This window comes from Dermacentor albipictus, chromosome 1 (assembly GCF_038994185.2).
Source record: "Dermacentor albipictus isolate Rhodes 1998 colony chromosome 1, USDA_Dalb.pri_finalv2, whole genome shotgun sequence".
In the NCBI taxonomy this organism is placed as follows: Eukaryota; Metazoa; Arthropoda; class Arachnida; order Ixodida; family Ixodidae; genus Dermacentor; species Dermacentor albipictus.
Genome location: NC_091821.1, coordinates 359,449,201 through 359,471,387, shown reverse-complemented (window position 1 = coordinate 359,471,387; position 22,187 = coordinate 359,449,201). Strand labels below are relative to the sequence as shown.

The 22,187-nt window shown below is 45.1% G+C and overlaps 1 protein-coding gene across 1 annotated transcript in view; it reads right to left on the bottom strand.

Annotated features, from left to right (window-relative positions):
- Nucleotides 1–22,187, bottom strand: part of LOC139054109 (endothelin-converting enzyme 1-like) — a 41,611-nt gene that overhangs the window by 8,521 nt on the left and 10,903 nt on the right. The window contains exons 2-4 of the mRNA XM_070530658.1: nucleotides 5,917–5,996; nucleotides 3,964–4,194; nucleotides 3,154–3,415 (exon numbers count right to left, since the gene is read on the bottom strand). Of these exons, the coding sequence (XP_070386759.1) occupies nucleotides 3,154–3,415; nucleotides 3,964–4,194; nucleotides 5,917–5,996 (573 nt within the window). The remainder of the gene's footprint in view (nucleotides 1–3,153; nucleotides 3,416–3,963; nucleotides 4,195–5,916; nucleotides 5,997–22,187) is intronic.

Genomic DNA, 22,187 nt, shown 5'->3' with positions numbered 1-22,187 from the left:
TATCAGTAATTTTTCATTTAGTTAAATTAGTTAAGAAGCTGATTAAATCATTAAGACTATTTATGTAATTAGGTACCATGCTCAACATAATCTGAGCACCTCCAAGTGACGGCAAACAACATCACCTTGGTTCTGTCCTGCTACGTGGCAAATGGTTATATTTAAATACTGGTGCATGATAGTTACGACAACCTGTATAAATACATGGGAATATAGAAATCGAAATTCTGGCGAACCACTGCACTAAATTTGTTGACGCTTGTCGAAATTAAAGAAGGAGCTAAAAATCATGACTGTATGAAGCAGAGTTGTTGTAAAATTGTTGAAAATCGCAAAGTTATACAAAAGGAAGCTATCAAGTTTACAGCTTTGTAACTCGTCAATGAAAAATAAATAGCACAGTTTTGTAAACTGCACGTAATAATACATCTAAGGTAGGTACCAAATTGTTGAATTGTACACCACTTTGATACGCACCAATAACTTGTAAGACTTTTTTGAAACCCTTGAAAGCACTGTATCAAAATCATGTAAGGTGTAATTGCATATATCTGGTTTCGCCACTCTAAAGCTTTAACGGATGTGGTTGCCGAAAAGGGATATGTTTTTTTTTTGTAGGGTTACGGATTTGTAAGCTTTGTGTCCTACGTTCTCGTTTCTATTTTTTTTTTTACACACGCTGATCTTTGGCACTATTAGTTTCGCCCGAAAGGTGAAGCATCGATTGCGATATTAAAGTACACTGACACGAAGTAAGGATAGTAGTTTTATCGACCGTTTAAATTTGGAAACATCCGCTTACAAACTCAATTAACAAGCACGGTGTCAGGGCGGGCAAGCAAACATGAAGACACCACACACGATGTATGCGGACAGTCGCTGTCAAAACGCTGGTGAGAGCAAGCGCAGCTGCAGCAGCGAGCAAAGTGATCTTCTTGCGGTCTATCGCTTCAACGCAAGAGCGGCGAGAACGCCTCGCGCACAGAGGCATGAGCCGTCTGCAAATCCCTTTGGCACGACTGCGCCCGGTCGTGCAAGCTACGCACTTGTTGGCGCAGTCAAAGTCGGCCCCCTCCCCTCCCTCCTGCGCTGCCTCCCCGTTTTGCTCCACATATGACGCGCCAGATTGAGCCGCCATCGCAAGTTCCTTTTGCACCAGGCCGGCTCTGTACGAGCCGCAGGTGGCTTTAAAGACAGCGGCCAACCGCGCCGCCCCGAGTCGAAGGCGACACCTCCCCTACCCCATGTTCCCTACCCTCGGCGGACCTTGTCACCGTCGCAAATTGCTTTCAGCAGGATACAGCGGCGGACGCACGCGGGCCCATGGGCTGACCGGGGAAGAATGCTCCTCCCTCCCCTCACCCCGGAGCCTTGCGCGTGACGGAGACGGTGCGCTTCCTCTGTTTCTAGCGCGAGATTGAGCCGCGATCTCCGGCTCACCCTCGCACCCTTTCACTCGCACATACAGCATAGGGCGCGCGGCGTGCGGTGACGGTTATATCGCCCTTGGATTTTAACGCGACAGCGTTAAGGAGCTCATGTCGCAGAAACGCCGGTGTTGACGGCGTCGGTGTCGGCGTCGGCGTCACCGGCATTGGCCGTGAGCGATAAATCCCAGAAGGCACTTCATAAATAAAAAACATCTTGTAAGATGGGCTGGTGAGAATCGAACCATGGTCTCCGGAGTGTGAGACGGAGAAGCTACCACTCAGCCACGAGTTCGTTCCTTCAAAACGGGACAAAATCGCCTCTAGTGAATGCGATGTTGCTTTAGAAACGTGCCGTAGAAAGTTATACTGCGGTGTATATCGGCAATTATGACCATGTAACTTACAGAAGTCGCAGTTTCACGAGTAGCGAAGTACGTTTCCGCTAAATTTCTTCTGCGCTCTGCGCACACGCAGAGCCATCTTGCGGCAAGCACAGAAGACCCCCTCCTGGCAATGTACGGCGCTGCCCCGACACGTGGCGCGCCACTCGCCCCATGACCGCGTCCGCCTTCATGGCTCGTCGGGGCCCGGCTATCTCTGTCGATCGCGACGTTTGGCTGGCGTAGTGCGTTTGAGTAGGCGGTGCGAACGGGATGCGATAACGCTATCGCGTTCCACTCTTGAAGGCGAAGCTTAAGCGTCCTCCAATTTTTATACGGAAGCTCACGGCGACGGTGACGCCGACGACGGAAATGCACTTGCAGTGTCCATATAATTGCTATCGCAATAAAACTTCACGCATGAAATATGAATTCTGTTTGCTGCAGTCACCAGAATTTTATAACCAGGGGAACTACAACAAGCTGTAATTGCTAAGTTCAGATCACGTAGAAATTATGGTTTACAGAAACTAACATCACTAATACCAGAACTCCTGAACAAATACCCTAATATGTTAACTTCCTTATAGGAGAGAATCTGCCCAGTACAAATCAAGAAGCAAGGCAATTTATTTATTTTTTATTTATTTATTTATTTACTAATACTGCTATCTCATTTAGAGACATAGCAGAGGTGGGTTACATAACTTATGAGCTTATGAATATTACTTTCTCGCGTCTAGGTTCGTGCTGTGTGCTGTATTATAGACATCAATTTCGTGTATGATGTGTCTGTGTCTTTACTATAAAAAGTATGCTGCATGTATAACAATCTTTAATTTATTTCTCCTTCTTGTTCTTCCGAAGAGCAGAAAATAATAATCTTGTATTTGCATTTATATATGTGGCTCATTAGGATTGCATGAGCTATAAAAAAGGATTTAACTGCTTCCGCTGTTGTCTGGGTGACATAGCCTAGTCAGGCACCTTCCGGGCCTTTTGTTATGCCTCCCAAGACAATTTGTATAAATTGCCTTGCAGAAAAAATGAATGAATGAATGATAATTTGTCAAACCAATGTCTCAGCAAATAATTCTTGCGTTTTACATGCATTTCTATAGCTTATTCGGAGTAGACACAGATTTAAAGCCCCTCTTAACGCAAAATCTGCAGTGGAGATAGCGCTACAACAAGTTTTAAAAAAATTGCGTTTCAGATATTTAACATCAAGACTTAGCATGAAGGTGTTGTACTCAACCCCTCCCCTGTTTACTTCCCCCGAAATGTCATCAAAGAGAAACGTGTTGCATGGTATAGTACAATATATGAAATATTCGCGATACCTGTGGCGACTGTTGGCTGGTTTCACTGGCACGCTCAGGAACCGACGTTGAAGTATCAGAGCCGGGCGGCTCATTATTATCACCTCGCGACGGGACATTCTGATACGGGGTCGCATGAGGTGTGCGTATACCACCGGGTGGTTCACATTTTTCGGGCGGCGTGGCCGTGACTCGTACAACCAGCTCTTGACTCTCGGCTGGGAGCCGCAAGCCTGTAGATGGCTGTACGCACTCCGATCTCATCGCAGGGACACGAGAGAGCCTAGCGCAATATACAGACAAAAAGAGAGAACAAGTAAAAAATGATGCACACAATACAGACAAAAAAGAACAAGTAAAAGATGATAGTACACGTTATCTTTTCTAGGTTAAGGGAAAATTAGCAGACAACATCTCGATAGTCAGTAGCCAGATATACCTCGATCGAAAACAAATATCGCACATTTCGTTAACATTCGTCGAAATCTGGGGCCCAAAAGTGCGTTACACGTGCTACTACTAAACCGTTGATATGCCCGCTAGACAAACAGAAACAACAGCAGCAGAGATGGTCATTCCGTCCATTCGCATTTTAGGTGTGATCTCTATACCGCAGTTCCTCGAGGTGTATTGCATTTTTGTTGAGGAACTGACCCTTTTGAAATATGCGAATGGTTCACGAAACTTTCGTCGACATTTTCTGATTTGCTCGGGCAACTGGCTGCCAGTCTGTTACGTCAGATTATTTGAGCCTTATTATACTAGCAGTAAGCTTGACCAAGGGATCACGTTACTCGAGAGGCAGTATAGACAATGCGCCAAGTGACTTACGGGATCGTCTTGTTCCGTAAATCTGATGTCTCCGCTTTGGTGACCATGTGACTAGGTTGCGTTGGTGCTGGCGGCTCTGAAAGCGCAGACGGCCCTCCCGATTTTGACGAGGACGAGGAAGTCTTGGATGTCACCTCGACTGATGCCTTAGATCCACGGCTGCGCCTACGGCTACGTTTCTTCTTTGGTTCAGACGTACCCTTGAGCTCCGTTCCGTCTTCCATGTCCGACCTGTTCCGTGTGCCAAAGTACGCAAAGCTTGAGTATAACATTGATACCTAATGCCACCGACTACAACACTAACGAAGACTGTTGTTTTCTACCTCAAACTGTCAGCAGCTGGATTGCGGTGGGTCGTCAGGTTTTGCAACCCAGGACCACATTATCTTTAGCTCAATTGGTGTGATGTTATTTGAGGTGCGCTTGAGTATGCTATCATGTTATTTGTTGCTTTTTTATGTATTTACCTCTTGCTGCTTGTACTTATGCCTGCTTTCTGTATCTATTTAGAACAATTAGCTATAGTGATTTCTTCCTTGTTAAAAGTCCCTGTTGGAAACTGTGGTGTAAATGCAATAAATAACATGAGCAAATATATCACACATCCCAACTTCATTTGAAAGGTTTTGACAACAGTGATCGTCGGCCGATCGGATTATAGCCTAAAATTTGTATACAATAATCAAGGGAGCATTGTGTCAGAAGGAAGTTAAAGCCAGTTCACTGTGGTGGCCTATATATAAACTTTATATAAGCGATAAATATGAAACTTCGAGTTGATCTGAAGCGAGTTCCCGCAGCAGCGACAGGCAGTAGCCGCTCTCTCCAACACTAGACTTAGGAAACTTTATATGAAGTGTTTGCCTTTCGCGTTGCTCGAGCGCCCGCAAGCGAGCTTCTTTAACTACCGTCTCCAAAATTGGAGCCACGGACCAAACTCCTCTCCTGTCACGAGCACCCTTTTCCTTGGCTCTAGCTTGTTTTTTTTCTTGTTTTTTTGTGTTCCTGGTTTTCTTGCTCAGTGGGGCATTTCAAAAGACGGTTTCCCTCACTGCAAGTTTCACGAACATCTCCGCGCCGCTGCTACTGATGATTTGCTCGCTGTAGGCGCAGCGCGTGTTACTTTAGAGGCACCATGCTTGCGATGTCATTTCGCAGGCGGGCAGGCCTAGGTTTTCGGGAAGGAGGAAGCGCGTTGAGGGAGTCTTTACTCGATGGTCAACTGTCTGTGGCAACGAAGGAAACGCTCAGGGCGAAGCGCACACGTGACGGCTCTCCTGAAAATATTGCCACGGTTACGTTGGCGTTTTTTGAAGCTGGGGAGCGCAACCTATAGACACATTACTCCGTTCAGCACTTGTCTTAATGTAGAGCACAAAATGCACTACTCAGTGTTGAGCCTCAATATTAATATTACTATTTTTGCTTGGGTTTTTCCGGTTTAGGCGAGGACGAAGCCGTCAAACGTATCAAGCTAGGCTGATTCCACGTCTGCATCGACAAACTAAAGCTATACCGAAGTGGGACATAAGAACTATGCCGAAACTGTGTGGGACGACCTGGCGCGGTAGCACGTGCAGGACCTGCGTTTATGAAATGACTCCCTTCATTCATTGCCTTCATTGATACATAAAGTTGAGCACGAGGATGGCTATTAACACCGTACATCAACTAATAATAATAATAATAATAATAATAATAATAATAATAATAATAATAATAATATAAGGGCTCATAAGGGCTCCCGCTGGCCATCGAATGAGCAGAGAGCAGAAAAAAAAGGAGTGACTAGATATTTCCTAGGTATACAGAAGCACTATGTCAATATCTTTCGTTGCTTTATTTGTTGCAATTATTAAAAAAAAGAATATTCTTGCCTTACACGTTTCAATGGCATTTTGTGAGGTTAAGTAGATGAACCAGCCCTGGTGGTACCCCTGTGCGCTTACGTACCTGGGATTCTGTCTCGGGTTCCAAGGTCGATGGCTCGTGCGGGAATGTCCAGCTTCGAGTTGAGCAGAGACAATGTGGTCCTGCGCAGGAAATGTATTTCACAGCGAAGCTGTTAAGGACTAGTTCCCTCAAAATCGTGTCCATGTGCAGATACAAAACACCCAATTCGTGGGCCGGTCCCGAAGATAGTGCAATGGCAGGCCGACCCGCGGCGGAGGTGAAGCAGGCATTAAGCACTCCCCATACGTGGGCAAATCCCGAGGATAGGGTAATACCGGGCCGACCCGCGGCGCAGGTGAAGCATGCGTTAAGCACTCCCCGTACGTGGGCCGAACCTGAAGATAGTGCAATGCCGGGCCGACCCGCGGTGGAGGTGAAGCAGGCGTGAAGCAGGCGTTAAGCACTCCCCATAGATGAGCAGATCCCGAGGATAGTCAAATGCCGGGTCGACTTGCGGCGGAGTTGAAGCAGGCGTTAAGCACCCCCTCTACGTGGGGCGATCCCGAAGATAGGGTAATACCGGGCCAACCCGCGGCGAAGGTGAATCATGCGTTAAGCCCTCTCCATACGCGGGCCGACCCTGAGGATAGTGATATGTCGGGCCGATCGGCGGCGGAGGTGCAGTTCGCCATTAAGTGGCCCACATACACAGCTTCACTGGTCATTCTTCTTCACAGAGTGGATGGGCACTGAGTTTTCTTTTTTTCACGTTCGAATACACGAAAAGCTCACAGCGTCAGTTTCTGATTCTATGAGCCTACCTGGAACGAAGGATACGAGCCCTCCTCGAAAAAGCCGCACCTTGCTCTGGAACACTTCTTTTTCTTCTTGCGCGTGCCTCGCGACCACGCATTAGCGGCCATAGGGATGCCCATAAAATTACACACGCGTAATACGCACGAGCCAGTCGATTTTCGTCTGTGTCTATTACTCAGTAAAAAAGAGCCTGTGAATTCTTTTCCTGACGTTGCGCCGTTTGGAAATGCGTGAGCCACTTGCAACTGATAGATTACGTATACACTGATCCTGCCAGTCTGGAGCATCCACCAAAAGTTTCATCATTTAGGAAGCTCTTCCTGCGGACATCTAAACTACAATTCATTCAATTTGCGTTTTAAGTGTAATGGCCTACATATCGGATGTCAGGGCGAACGCTTGAAAACAACGTCGCCAGAGGCCCGCTGCTCTCGTTCATTTCTTCTTTTTTTCTCCATCCGATTGAATGACCTTCTTATCGTTTCCTTCATCGAAAGTTTATTTATTCTTAACTATTACTTTATTCAACCCTCTAATTCCTGTTTATTCACGTTGAATAGAGCCATGACTTTCGTTTTCATCGGCAAAGCATTTCCCTTTCTCTCCCTTTACTCCCACTTCTCTTGCCCGATGCTGATTAACTTCAATTCAGGGCGACCTCTGAGCTTCTGAATCACAAATCTCTCTCTTTTTGCCTTTCCCCACTTTTAGCATGCCGAATAGTTTGTTCATGGTAGGAGATTGCGAACAATGTTAAAACACCAACACGTACTTGAGAAAAACCCCAAAAGTGGGAACTCCAAGGCGAGCCTTTTTTTAGCACATGGGCAATACACGATGACGCGGGTCCTCATAGGCACTGGGGCTAACATCGTGTTAAGGGTGTCATGTTTAGGTTAGAAAAGCAATAATGTCAATGATGCTGTTCATGATAATGGTGATCCCTTACTTTGGGACCTTTGCGCAATGGCAAGTTGGCCAAGAAACGGGTGATATAATTATGAGAATGAAAAAGCAGTAGTATAATAATAGGCTCATTAAAGCTAGTAATTATTATTATTGTTATTTTAATCACAACGTTTTGCTTAAGAATGGAGTAGCAGTAAGCTCGTGTTGTTTCATCGCCAGTGCATTATATCAAAAGGAAACGAAATTGAAAGCTGTAAAGAAGAAGGACGCAGAAAACAGGGGACCCAAACAAACCAAAGGGAAAGGGAACGATAGTTGCATGGGAATTTAGCATAAAGAAGTTTATTGTCGTAATAGTGAAACGATTTTTTACTTGTAAATATAATCGTGCATTCCTTCCTTCTTTCTTCCTCTTTATTCAAGACAAAATACAAAGAAAAATAATTTCGTTCACGAGGGAAAACCATGCACTACCTGACAACGCCATGTCACCTTTAAACCATCATCACGGTGAAGCAGACGTAAGCAATGAAAAGAAAAAAAGTTCTTGCGTTATATTTAAAAGGAATACCAGTAGGTCCAACGAGTCGAAATCTATTTAGAGCTAAGCTTTCGGTCAGCGCACGAAGAGTCTAAGCACGAGTATACAAACACACACACACACACGCACGCACGCACACACACACACACACGCGCGCGCACACACACACGCACACACACGCACGCACACACACATGTACACACACACATGCACACATACACACACACACACACTCTCACACACGCATGCACACGCACGCACGCACACACACACGTACACACACACATGCACGCACGCACACACACACACACACACACACACACACACACAAGCGCAGGCGCTTGTTCAGCGCCCCGCACTTGGCATTATAACGAGTTAAATGGTGTTGCTGACTACTGGCGAGTACGACAGACGTCGGGCTTCTCGGTTAAGCTCATTTTTTCTCGTTCTTACATAACGAGGGTCTCGAATCCGGCAACCGTGATGCCTTCAGGTAGCATGTGCGTGTTTATTGACCACTTGCCTTCCCCCAGAAATATCACGTCTTCGTGACACCTGTGGCAGAAAAGATGTTCCACATCCGCCGCCAAGTTTTGGGAATGGTGGCACTGGCTAACGTACACTCCCAAGGTTAGTTATAGTAGTAACACATGAATACCCACGATAGTGAATGGGGAAACCCCGCTGCAGTAACTCAATTGGTTAAAGCATCGCACGTGTAATGCGAACACGGGGGATCGTTCCTCGCCTGTGGAAAGTTGTTTTTACATCCACTTTCAATGACATTAATTTATCATTTCTTTAATTCAGTTAGTGAGTGGAAGAAATTTCCCTGTGTTTTCCTTGGTGTCCTTGTTTGTTGGCGTCTCATGATATGATTAAACACTCGTATGTCGCTTACGAAATCACCGTATATATTTGCATAAAAGCTGAAAACCTTTCTCATGTAATCACTTTCTGCCATTGTTTGCCGTATGTGCGAATCAGAGAGTCGGTGAATCGACTGGGAGAGAAAGAACGGTGAAGTCCAGGAATGTATCTCACTTGCTGCTCCTTTAGATTCCCTGTTGCGGCACCAGCTCGCATTTTTTTTTATTATTGTAGATGGACGTCCATTCCCTGTCCGTCTTGTGCATATCCGGCATACCTGATACAACAGCCTGCCCAAATGCGCATTAAGGAAAAAGCAAGAACATCGTTATTTTACCAATTGCAAGGTGCAAGCTTAAAGTACAATTGACAGTCGCGTTGAGCTGTCGAAGTTAGAACCTTAATATGACCAGCCACATGGTATTAGATGTATCAGCCTGACTTTCAAAATCATGTGGTTGTATCAGGGTTGCCTCAATCCGCGTGAATGCTCAGGGGCTGCTACTATCGGGAGATCCCTACTCGTTGTTTGCACTGCGTATATGAACACCTATTATAAGTCATCATGCGTCATGGTATGCGAGGTGGATGAAGCGGTGACTTGGAAGCTAATGCGAAGTTTTGTGAGTGGCAAAAAGAACATTGTCACCGAAGGTGTATATACAGAGGTGTTAAATATTGAGATGCGTGTTTAAGGCATCAGTACCTTTGATGAACATGTGACCAAATAATCGCCCCCATTGCTTGACCCGGATGACCGCGGAGTCCTTCCACAGTCTATCGGGCTAGATGTCCATTGTCCTTTGCAAATGTATTTTGGCCTGCAAATGTTTTCGAGTAAATGCTTATATCCCAGTAATGAGCCAAAGTAATTGACAGGCGAAGCTACGAAATTGTCGGGGTTGGGGAGCAGTGTATTTGTCACCACACCCTTAGGTTGTCGCCTACTATAGACTTGTATATTGTAGTGAATAACGCTTTTTGAATTCTTTATCATCGCAATATGCAAAGGGGGGAAATAGTAACAAAACAAGCTCGTCAAATCTAATTCTTGTATCTATATACTTGGGGTCCGGGATTACCTAGGGAACAAATCCTTTCTGGATAACAAACAGAAGCTCTGTGAATGAATGGCACCAGTGTCACAGAAACTGCGCAAAGGAAAAACGGAATTTATTTATTTATTTATTTATTTATTTATTTATTTACCTAATAATAATAATAATAATAATAATAATAATAATAATAATAATAATAATAATAATAATAATAATAATAATAATAATAATAATAATAATAATAATAATAATAATAATAATAATAATAATATGACAACAAGCGTGTGCGAGTGAAAGAAAGCCCGTTAATCTACAAACATATGCCGAAAGAACAGAAGCGATACCTGGGTTCAAGACTAGTACAACAAAACTGCGTGCTTACTTGGTAAAAGTTTGCAGCAAGAAGTCCCACGGATGGGTCGGAGATGGTGCAACAATAAGTTCAAAGCGAGTGTTATAAGGCCAGTTTGAGAACAGTCGAGAAATCGTTCAAGTATTACCCGTGTTACCATATCGAAATCAGATCTATTGCCGTTTGATGTTTATCAGTTGGGTGCCAGTCATGATACAATTACAGCAGCTCTGCATAATTTTAAGATGTGTCCGTTAGGTTTCGCGGCTAGAATTGCCAATTGTAATGCACCATTTATTCGTGTTCTTTGCCAAATCACACTGTATTCTCCTTGCATGATCTAATGCATCATTTGGTTTCTTTCTTGCTTGCGTGGTAATTATCTCATATTGCGTGACCAATCGTTCTTGTTATCCAGAACTGAGGCCACAGCAACAGCAACAAAAATAAACACAGTCAGAATGTTCATGAAACAGCAATCAATGAACGTTGCGTGGAATTTGAACTGGTGGCTTTCGACAATTTCTGAGTGAACAGCGACACCCATGCAAGCCTATGTCAGTCTTTTCGAGCGTAATTTTCGTTGACAACCCTCCCCGCCTCTCTAACTGCAGTTCTAACATGCAAGCGGCACCTAAATGTCATAAAAACAAAAATGGGCCAACATACAGCTCTTTATCACTTCCTACAATTGTAATTCTGTGAGTGCCATCTTGTCATACGATATAGCAGTGGAGCACGAATCACCTAAGTATAGCAGGGTGGCTTCAACGGAGCCTTTTTCGTTTCATATTATTTCGGCAGCAGTTCGAAAGATGCTTGCAGTGTTGCAGTAGAGGCTATACTTTTTCTTCGTCGTACGGTACCTCAAAGGAAGTGCCTCAAAGGATGCCGACGCTTCACCGTTTCAAGGGACGGACGACTTCCACCGAGCGGCAATCGAGTAATGCCTAATCTGATTGTGACTTTTCCGTACTTCTAGTGTTCCTCAGGGAAGCGCAGTCTGACAGGTGGAACTTAGCTCTTACTCCAGAGGTTTCCACGCATTACCTTTTGTGGCAGCAAAAAAAAAAAAAGCGAAAGAACGTCTCTATCCCAATATCAAAGCGCTGGTTTTAGCTGTCTTTGCGAGAAGTGCGGGCCCCTAATATAATTTCGTTTGGCTAGGGATAAACGTTTAGAGAAAACGGGGTAGCTTCAACGAAGCCTTTTTTTTTTTGTCCCGCAGTGAATTTTTCGGCGATTGGACTTTCCTAAGGAACATTTCTGGGATATTTCGCGGCGATGGTTAAACTGTAAAGCACTGTTTTCAGGGTAACATGAACACTAGGCTTTACAGTAAGTCGAGAAAGCTTGAACACTTTTACTAAGGCATGATTTTCCGATATCATCGCGTGTTTCTGCAATAAGACTTGATACCATATATTACGTGGTCGCAATATTTGCTTTGAGTGTGCTCATGGTATCTGTTTATGGATGTACGTAGTGCGTGCTTCTTTTATGATTCGACGTTCACGTTCGTAGAGGTAGTCTTAATTTTGTTTCTTTCTGGTTCTAGAAGTCTTCGGTATATTCCGCTTTTTTTTTCTTGCCCTCGTTATGCGTTTCGGACATGAATCTACGGCTTGCATTATGGCAGCACCAGTGCAAAGCTTTTGCACAATGTCAACAATGAGGCGTCACTGGCACTGCGCTCGTGATGCTTGTAAGTATAAATAAGGACCAATAACGTTTTTCTTCAGAAGATGCCCTCCCAGATTGGCGAGATTACAAAGAAAACAACGCCATTATTGTTGCTTAGAATGCTGCAGATATATACAAACACGTTACTTCTGGCTTACATCGAGAGAAGCAGGATTAGTTTTGGCCAGGTTTGGCAGTCAGTGGTTGCAAAGGTTGGGATATGTGAACGCCTGAAATGTACACTGCGTGTAACTACGACGCTAAGATCACGTGGTATGGCGTGTTTCGCCAAGTAGGCCCTGTTTGACGCCTCCACTGTGTTTATTCCAAATTCCGGCGTCTTCAGTCATGGCATGGGTATTTGTGCATGCGAGGTATTTTTGCCATTTCTGTGCAGTAGTGGCAAGGAATAGACAACGAGCATTGCGAACTTCCATTAAGCCTTTGATTGATCCTCTATTAAACTTTTGGTAAACATTTTGCTTACCGGAAGCCCCTCCATTTTACTTCTGAATTAACTGTATCCCGGCAGACGACTACGTTGGTGATGGCAGTACCGTTTTTGACAGGATGTTTGAGATGGGGCGTTTCGATAGCAACTGTGAAAGATTTTTTTCCCTTTCTAGTAGCGCATGCATCCACTATTAAACTAGTACATGTAATTGGAGAGGTTTATTGAGTTCTTTTTTATGAAGAAACGTAGCATGACTGACTGTATAACAAATACACGTTTCATTACACTGTAATTGGATGGCTCTAAAGAAAATGCACAAAGAGTCATTCTAATACCACCTTTACCACCTTGACTTACTTTTAATCGTGCCTCCGACACCTTGGGATAAATGTATGTATGTTTCGCACATTCATCGACAGTCGATCACAATTCGCGACTGAAGTGGCTACGCAAATATGGGTCTCGTGCCGACAGATTTGTGCAAGCGCTGTTTGCGCTCGTGAAAAAGAATGATTGCACCTATACATACACTGAAGCTTCCAGTGGTGACTTTTCACTCCTGAGGCAAACATGGCCCGCCAGAGCGCAAAGCGCCGGGTCGCCTTCGACGTTGCCTTGTGTACACTTACACTGTCTTTAGCGATAGCCATTCCAGCAAATCCTATGCCATGCTTTCCTCTGCGCCTCTCAGGCGCTGATTAATCCCCGCCCCTTGAAACGTACACGAACTCGCACAATCATCCTCCCGTTTCTCCCCCCAGCTAACTCACCGCTAGAGAGCGGCCGGCAAAATGTAATGACTCTTATATGTGTGTGTGTGTTCTAAAGCTCCCAAGTGTCGGCTTGTAAATGTAAGCGAGAAGATAATTTTATGGCTTGATGGAAACGTTGCGGCTGTCGACTTGCAAGCCAATCCGACGTAATGAAGCCGGGCCAAGTCGAAAACACGCCACAGCTTCGCAACCCTCGCTGTCTTAAATAGCACCAGCACATCGCTCATAACTGGCTGCCATTCTCAGTCATCGGGAGCGCAGAAATGAAAAGGGGGATTAAAATATATTCAGCATTTCTGAAGGAACCCGCCTCTAACGAGCACTGAACCTGCGAAAAGCGGTGTAGGATATCAAGCCTGCGGGAGCAAATTAACGAAGTTATAATCACCTTCGGCATCTCTCTGATGCACAAGCCGGAATGTACTTCACACTTTATGTAACCTGCCCACCTCTACTTTTTCTACTGATTTCAACTGGAATGACATCTCGCGTCCTACGCCAATCCGCCTCTTTCATGGCGCGACGGCGCATGCACCTTGCCCGAGCGGATTAGTCACGAAACCTTTTGGAAGGGTCGCACTCGTGGCCGTGTGCCAGGAAGTCCCCCGAAAAAAAAAATGCTCGGACGCGTGCTACTGCGAACTCGTGCCGTGTACCGCGTTGAAACTCTACTGGTAGCTCAACGTCGGTGCGGTGGCCAAAACGCGCGTAGCGTAAGAGCGCAATTCCACTTTAAAAGAGAAAGCGGCCAGGGCATCGTCCGAATTGTCCGGACTGCACCTTGAGACAGGTGGTAGCCGCCTTTCACGAATGGCACGCTAACTTAACGAAAAATCCGTGTGTTGCACTTGGGCGACACTTAAGTAACTCACGTTGCTGAAGTATTTATGCAGCGTCCGTCCTCACTTGCTGGTGGTGGCAGCACGTTCCTGACTGCACGTACTAGTAAGGCGCGGCGACGCTGGGTCGATACGAGACCAACAAGACGCTCACTCCAATGATTGACCGACTATTGTGCGTCAATGAAACCTTTTTATCATACCAGGTCGGCAACGACGCAACCGACGAGCGCGACTTGTACTGTGACAGGCTTTCTTGTCGAAGGCATCGGCAAAATCAGCGTACCGACGATCGTTCGACCGAACAAAACAATAGCGACAGCGTCATCGCTTTTATATATAATTACTCGTGCTCAAAATGAGTCAAGCACGCCTACCCAGATGAAATGCACAAGCTTTAACCCTCTCAAGCCGTGCCCACGAAGTTTGAGCCAATGTCGATCCTGTTCAGCGAAGGTTAACCTGGCACCGTCGAGTTCGTGCACTCGCTACCGGTGGACCTGAACTGAAATGTAAGCACTTAGGTTGAACGAAACTGCTTTTATAGTTCAATTCTGGCCTTAGCGATTTGAAATCAGCTGCACTTCACTTCGCACGGTGCATACACAAGCGGTAAGCGGCGGCACAGCGCTGTGCCAGCATCTCTACGTCACTGTACCTGTAGGCTGTCGGCCGCCTGCGCTACGTATATGGGTGGACCTGTATGTGATGCTTTGCCGACGCATTTCTCAATTTCAGAGATGACCTGTTTGCCTTTGCGTCAAGCGGCAAACAGGAGACGGTGTATTCGGTGTACAGCAGTATGAACAACCGCCTCGCTCATTTATACCAACGCCGTGTGAGCGGTGGCATCCGCGCGTTTTCGTGAGAGAACAACATGGCTTGCAAATGAGCGCTTATGCGAGCACAGTTTTCTCTAATAATGCTCTATGGCACGCTGTGACTGTAAGTGTGATGGAGTAAAAGAAAAGCGAGAATAAGTTAATTAACAGCCCGTAATATATGTATCTGGGTCACAGTTGCCGTTGTTAAGTGGTTCGGCCGCTCATATTGACTCGTCTCAGGGTGTAACAACATGGCGCATATGCGCAGATATGCATGTGTTGCTACATTTAGACACTATTTAAAATCAGGACCTTCTCCACAATATTTGGCGATAACAACGACCTGCTGCTGTAGATGTCGATGTAAACAAGTGCACCGCTTTAATAAATCCGACGCAGAAGGCTGCACTCGAAGACTTTTTGAATATGCGAAACGTTTAAATAATGCATAAAAAGAATACAAGAAGTTATGTCCAAATGCAGACATCAGTGTCAAATTCCAAGGCAACTGTGCCGCCAAACGGAACTCCATGTGCCTCTATCGGCCGCACTGTTTGCAGAACAGCGCACTCAGGCTTCCTCACCGAGTAGTCATTGAGTGCTACATAGCTTCAGGAACGACATGCTGTCCCGAAGAAGCCATTAATAATGATTCGCGATCCACGAAACCCACAACCAACGCGCACTCAACGTGCGCGTTGGTTGTGGCGAAAGCGCCGGGACCCTCCCAAAATGTTTTCAGCGGCGTTCGGCAGAGGGCAGCACAGGAAAACGAAAGAGGCGGATTGCATGGTTCGATCTTTCTTTTGATATCAATCTTCTCATTTTTCTTTACAGTGTAGGACACGCGGTCCTCAGTTTCATTTGAGCGCTTTAACAGAGCCTCAAGGTTCCGACTTTAACGGCACCTTCCTCTAGAATACTCCAAAAACAGCCAAGTTAATTACGTAACTGCATGCGTGTCTAGTAATATTTAGTAATAATGACGAAATCAATGCTTCTCACGTAAACATCCATGCTCAAGGTATTGTAAAGACTTACTGTTTACAGCGCGTTTCTGCTGGTGCAGCGTTTCTTCTCACTGTTCACTGTATATTGTCCCCACGTTATGTTACTTGTTTTGTGTTATATTATAGGTTACGTTATGTTTTAAGTTATGCGTCATATTGTTTCTTGGCAATCTGGCGTGCGGTGGTGTACTCTTGAAAAGATAGCCGTCACTTTGTAACGCTTTGACCCCCCTTATAACTGCTTCCGCGCATGGTGTTTTTCCATGCCTTTATTTAGGCTTGTAGCGCAGCTCAGAACGAGCAAAAAGGAAGGTGGAAGGGATATGAAAAGGAACGGAGAACAGATGGCAAGATGGCAACGTGACGTATGCCATCTTCCGATTCAGTTTTCAACAGCGTCAATCGAGGGACTTCAACGTGACTAACTCGCTTTTCGTCGGTAAACTACACCGAACGTAAACGGCTAGTTCCACTTTCTTCGTTTCTATTCCAGTGCTTTCCCTCAGATTACAATTTTCTGTTTACATATTACATATTACCTATTGGAGCATATTTTTTCGCTTATTTGCATTAAACGCGATCAGTTAGCTACAAGTCGTCTTAATATTATTTCCTGATAATATTGCACAGGTTAAAGCTTAAATGGCAATGTTATTTTTGTGAGCAAAAAGACCTATGATCAGGCACTTGCCAAAGGCGAATGTCCCGATCTTCTAACACGAGACTGCCAAATGTTGAGCATTAAAGTACAAAAGAATCCTTGAAGTAGGGTGCAGGCAGAGAACAAGAGACGATGATCCTCCACGTTTATGACTCGCGCTGGCTCGAAATGCTGCGAAGCATTCAGATGCGCGCATATGAAAGTGCATAAAAAGAAGACGTGACTCTTGCCTTCCGTAACGTGCTTACTTAAAAAGTGTGCTGCGGCGAAACTGTATATTTACCACAAACACTTCTGGAGCACGTTTTGGTTCATTCTCTCGTATTCTTGTTCATTCTCTCGTATTCGTCAACAGTGCACTAGAAAACATAAATTGTACAGATAAATATTATTTCTTGCACCCTCCCTGCAGTGTGTGCGCGTGCGTGCGTGTGTGTGTGTGTGTGTGTGTGTGTGTGTGTGTGTGTGTGTGTGTGTGTGTGTGTGTGTGTGCGCGTGTGTGTGCGCGTGTGTGTGCGCCCGTGCGCGCGTGTGCGCGTGTGTGCGCGTGCGTGTGTGTGTGTGTGTGTGTGTGTGTGTGTGTGTGTGCGCGCGTGTGTGTGTGCGCGTGTGTGTGTGCGCGTGTGTGTGTGCGTACGTGCGTGCGTGCGTGTGTGTGTTTTCACATTTGTAAAGTTCACGCGCACGCAAACTAAGACTTTCATCTCCGCGGGATTGCGTCCGGCAGATGCCAGCTTCGTTTAGGAGCTGTGCCGTAGGTGGTTTTCCCTAGCCCGTTGTAGAATATTGCTCAGCAAGCAAAGTCTTTATTTAAAGGTCGCTTTAATTCCCTTACATTTATTTTCGGGAAAAGAGACCAACAGCTTCTATAGCTTTGCTGCAGGGCTTTCACGTTTGTATCTCACTGTTACCACCTTTCTCAAAGCAACCTCCATTTTTTTTTTTGAAAAGTTATTCCGGCTTTCTAGCGCGTGTGCGCGCTGCGAATGCAAGACCCAGAAGACTACGCAACGTACAACTTACCCGAAATGGCGGCTTACTCGATATGGCGTCGGGCTGCTAAGCATAAGGTCAGGGCATCAAACACCGGCTGCAGCGGTCGCATTTCGATGCGGGCACCATGCAAGGACGTCCGCGTACCGTACATCGGGTGCACATTAAAGAACTCCAGACGGTCTAAATTAATCCGAGCCCCCAACCATGGTGTGCACTAAAATCAGATCTTGGATTTTGCACGTGCAACCGCAGTTTATTTATTTATTATTTCTTAATTCTTATTTTTTTTTTGCGGCAGTAGAATAACGGCAGAACCTTCACGTGTGTATATAACTGTTTATGCCTTGGGCGCAGTAATCTACATTTTCGAAAAGATTTCTGGCATATGAGCCCATGTGTGCGCTGCGAATGCAGGGCCGAGAAGATTACGCAGCGCAAAACTGAAAAAGGCAGCGGACTGTACGAAATAAAAAAAAATAATATTGTACTCATTGCTGAAGTTAAAAATAAAATTTAATTATGGGGTTTAACGGGCCAAAACCACTTTCTGATTATGAGGCATGCCGTATAGTGTAGGGCTCCGTAAATCTAATCCACCCGGGGTTCTTTAACGCGCGCCTAAATCTAAGTACACGGGTGCTTTCGCATTTCACCCCCATCAAAATGCGGCCGCCATGGCCAGGATTCGATCCCGCGATTTTGTGCTCAGTAGTGCAACACCATAGCCACAGACCAACCATGGCGGGTATTGCTGAAGTCACTCAACATGTAGCTGAGCAAGATGCAGACGGTTGGTGGCCGCACTAAAACGGTAGGAGAAGAGTCGTGCGATGTCGCCCTGGGTACCCGTTTCTTTAGGACTTCGTCTCCTGCTCTGTATAGCACCACGTGACGTATGCGATTTTTCAAGCACATTCGGTGCCAGCGGGCCGTTGGCATCATAAAGCAGGCGAGCGACGCATTAAAATTTCATTGACCTCTGCGTTCGTTCATTGTTTAGTCACTCTGTAACGTTTCAGATAGTTTGCTTTTTTTCACTATTTTTTTCTCTCCATTCCATTTCTTCTTTCGAACATTTTTGTAGCAGCACGCATTCTTGTAGCAAGCGAACGAGAATGCTAGGGGTCGCGCGATTTTCTTTGTTTTCCATCTGGAAGAAAAAAAAGAAAGAAACCCACCTCCAATATTGCTCATCCGTTAGGCTTGTTAACGTTCGTGATAAGGATAACAGCTTTTTCTGTAGCAAATCTACGCGAGTATAAATTATACACCCCGCATGGTGCTTTGCTATAAAAATATATCCTGATTATGATTTTCGAAGGCAGCTTCGAAGTGACTGATAGAGCAGGAGATTTCCTCCAGCAAGGAATTCAGTGCTAACAATGCAGCAGATTAGACGTTGATAACCAGCCCCAGTTTTTTCTGTCCTTCATTACTTACACTTTCTCCGTATGCATTAGATGTCAACGAAATTAATGTGTGCTTACAAGCATCAAGGTGACGTTTGAAAGTATCATGTGTAACGTAACGATGATTTATATCTAGTGAATCAATAATGGGACTTCTTTTGCATAATGCCCGAGCTTTACTATCTACCATGCCCACGTGCGTTCATGCGACTTATTAGACAAGCGTATTCTTGTCCTTCGACGCAGCTAAGTTTTTCAAAGTGTAAATCTCTGTTAGCAGCTCTGTTTACGAGAGACTGAACGCCCTGAAGGTGGCGGAACGTATTGCTGCCTACTATTAAGATTTTTAACGAGGCAAACACTTCCGAATTTCTTTGCCAGTGTCTGTGTTCAAGCTCTCGCGTTTTATTGCATTTCGCAAGAGCATACATCCTCGATTCGTCCGCCGAAACGGCGCATTTCACGAACGATTTCGACAGCATGGCCCATAAATTATTCAGCGGCAACATTCAAACTTAGTGCGTTGCGCGTAAGTTCTTCCAACGCGCAAACAGAACCAGCGCATTTTCTGGCGTTTGAAAGTTTAATGTCGATCCTTTCGCGTGCATTTTCCTGCGATGCGCGTGGAATTCGTTCCTCCCGATTCGCACGGAGTGCCTTCCAGTGACACTAACAACATTCCACGGGCGACATGGTCTATATCAAAACTTGCAAGCCTCCTACCCGCGCCAAGAAAAAAACGATTTCTCGATCGTGGGCGCGACATTTTAATGCCAGCAGTGCGGAGCTTCTCTGGGACAAAACGGGGCGCAAACGCCCTGAGGCTAGACACGTTGTCAATAGTTTTTACATGCCGGCTTCAAGCGTATTCACTGTTTGCGTTATCTCGCTCTGCAACAGAAGTTTTGAACAAAGTACTCGTGAGTTCTATGGCATGCCAAAGCCGTCAAAAGCACATGCTAAGCTACATCGCTTTGGGTTCTTGCACGTCGAAAGAAAAAAGCGCTTTCAAGATTTCGTGGGCAAGTGACATATTAACTGCTGCCGCCTGCTTGTACAGATGCCAGCGTGTTCGTTTGTATAAATTCTCTAAGCTCTGTCTGCATGGCAAACAGTACGGAAAGCTCAAGAAGAAAAAACAGCTGATAACAGACCGAGACAGCTTCGGCATTCACCTCTTTCGTCGGAAGCAAACACACTGCCACATCAAACTACGACAGCTTACTTAGCCTCAGATTCTAAATGATTCGCAACCATGTGCAGTTGCACTATATCGACGTGCATTGAGCGCATGCATACTTCAATTCTCCTCAAGTCTACCTCTCTTTTCGTTCATAGTGACTCTGCCACACGGAGACCAGGCAGAATGTATTTCTTTTCCTATTTGATTCCGCACACGCGTGTAAGCAAGGCAGAATATTTCGCATAGCCCTCGTGCCCATACGAAAAGCGCTGAGCCAATAGAACCCTAGGTCGCACGGTATAGTTTAGGACTCCCTGGACTTCGTTCTTTTTTTTCGTAATATCGTAATATGTTTATCAGAAGTCACCAACCTTAAATATTTTCGTTCGTCGATTTAAAGTAATGTTTCTTGGACTAAGTATGTCCATACTGCGATGGCTAACTGCATGCGTAAGCTTTTTTCTTGACGCGCTCCCTGAAACTTGCCACACCTGCTCTCCATCTTCTCGCATACAAGTCTGTCCTATGTCCAATCCTAGAATTCTGCATTTATCAAATGGGACCCATTTACTGAGGCGAATGTTATGGGATCCAAAAAAGTTCGAAAGGAGGCTGGAGTTTTACTGATATCTCGTATAGCCGAACATCAGTTAGTTTGTTATTTAAGCGACGTTGAGTGTCATCCACTACACAAAATCGCATCCGCCACCCAAAATGTGTCCTTTAGTATAGTCAGAGGGCCGTATAACCAATAAATCTCTAATACTTTGACATATTCCATGGGCTATGAAACTCAGCAGCGTCATTCTCTCACCGTTTGGTCAATATCCGCTCGAGTGAGTTGCTTAATGTATTCTTGTTTCCCTGAGACCATTACAGATTGAAATAACTTCAGTAACGAAGCCGTAACACAGGACTCACTGTCGTTATTTGAAGAGCACCTAACTTAAATTTGCTTTTATGCTGCTTGTTTGTTTTGTTTTGCTTTTAATTGTCCTTTCTGTAATTAAGGCCTTGGTTGTATTTATTCTGCGCTTGCCTGTTTGTTGTAAGTGACAAAACGTTAATTTCCCACGCTATGATCCTGGGAAACGATCACAGTAAGTAAATGAAATAAATAAATAAATAAATAAATAAATAAATAAATAAATAAATACAATCTCAATTACGTCCAAACCTTCCCTCACGAAGTGGCTATAGTTCACTGTCGTCACGCATGCATCAACGACATGTGCGGGTAGGGCAAAGCAACGCCTAGGAGCGGGACACCTTAAGCTTGAGTTCTGTACCAGGTATAATGAAAAATAGAACTCTTCAATCATAGTAACTTCGATAGCTAATTAGTATGTGCATCCACATTCACCATATTCACCGTAGGACTTCGGATTAAGGAAAAAAGTGGAGCTTACAACGAATGCCTTGTCTGGTTATACATAGGTTGCTAAATTTTGCCTCGGCAGTTGGCGAAGCCCTGAAAAAACGTTTGTAATTAAACCTTATGGCTCCAATTGTAAGCGGCCACTGCACCTAACAATGGCCTTACTGGTATCTTCATGAATAACAAAACAAGATTCGTCGCCTAGCACTACCAAGCGCTTTGTACGTTGTCTTCCTACGCCATAACCGTCTCCATATTCACCAAGATCAATCGCCAAATTGGTGCACACTGCCAACCATCTTTAACTATTACTAGTAAGAGGCCTAGACCTGTGCGTGTACCGAGTTCACCGCCTTGGTGTAAATGACGATGGAAAAGTATGACGATGTTAAGGAGCTGACTGCGAAAACTAACCGCACAAAGAAGCTCCGGTGACTTGCGCACTGCCACGGAGGAATACGGAGTAGGATAATGACGATGATGATGATGTGATGATGATGATGATAATGAAGCTCTTGTTTTTGTTTTTGTGGCGCCAGGGCCAACTGGGGCCAAAGAGCACCAAGCTAGCGTTA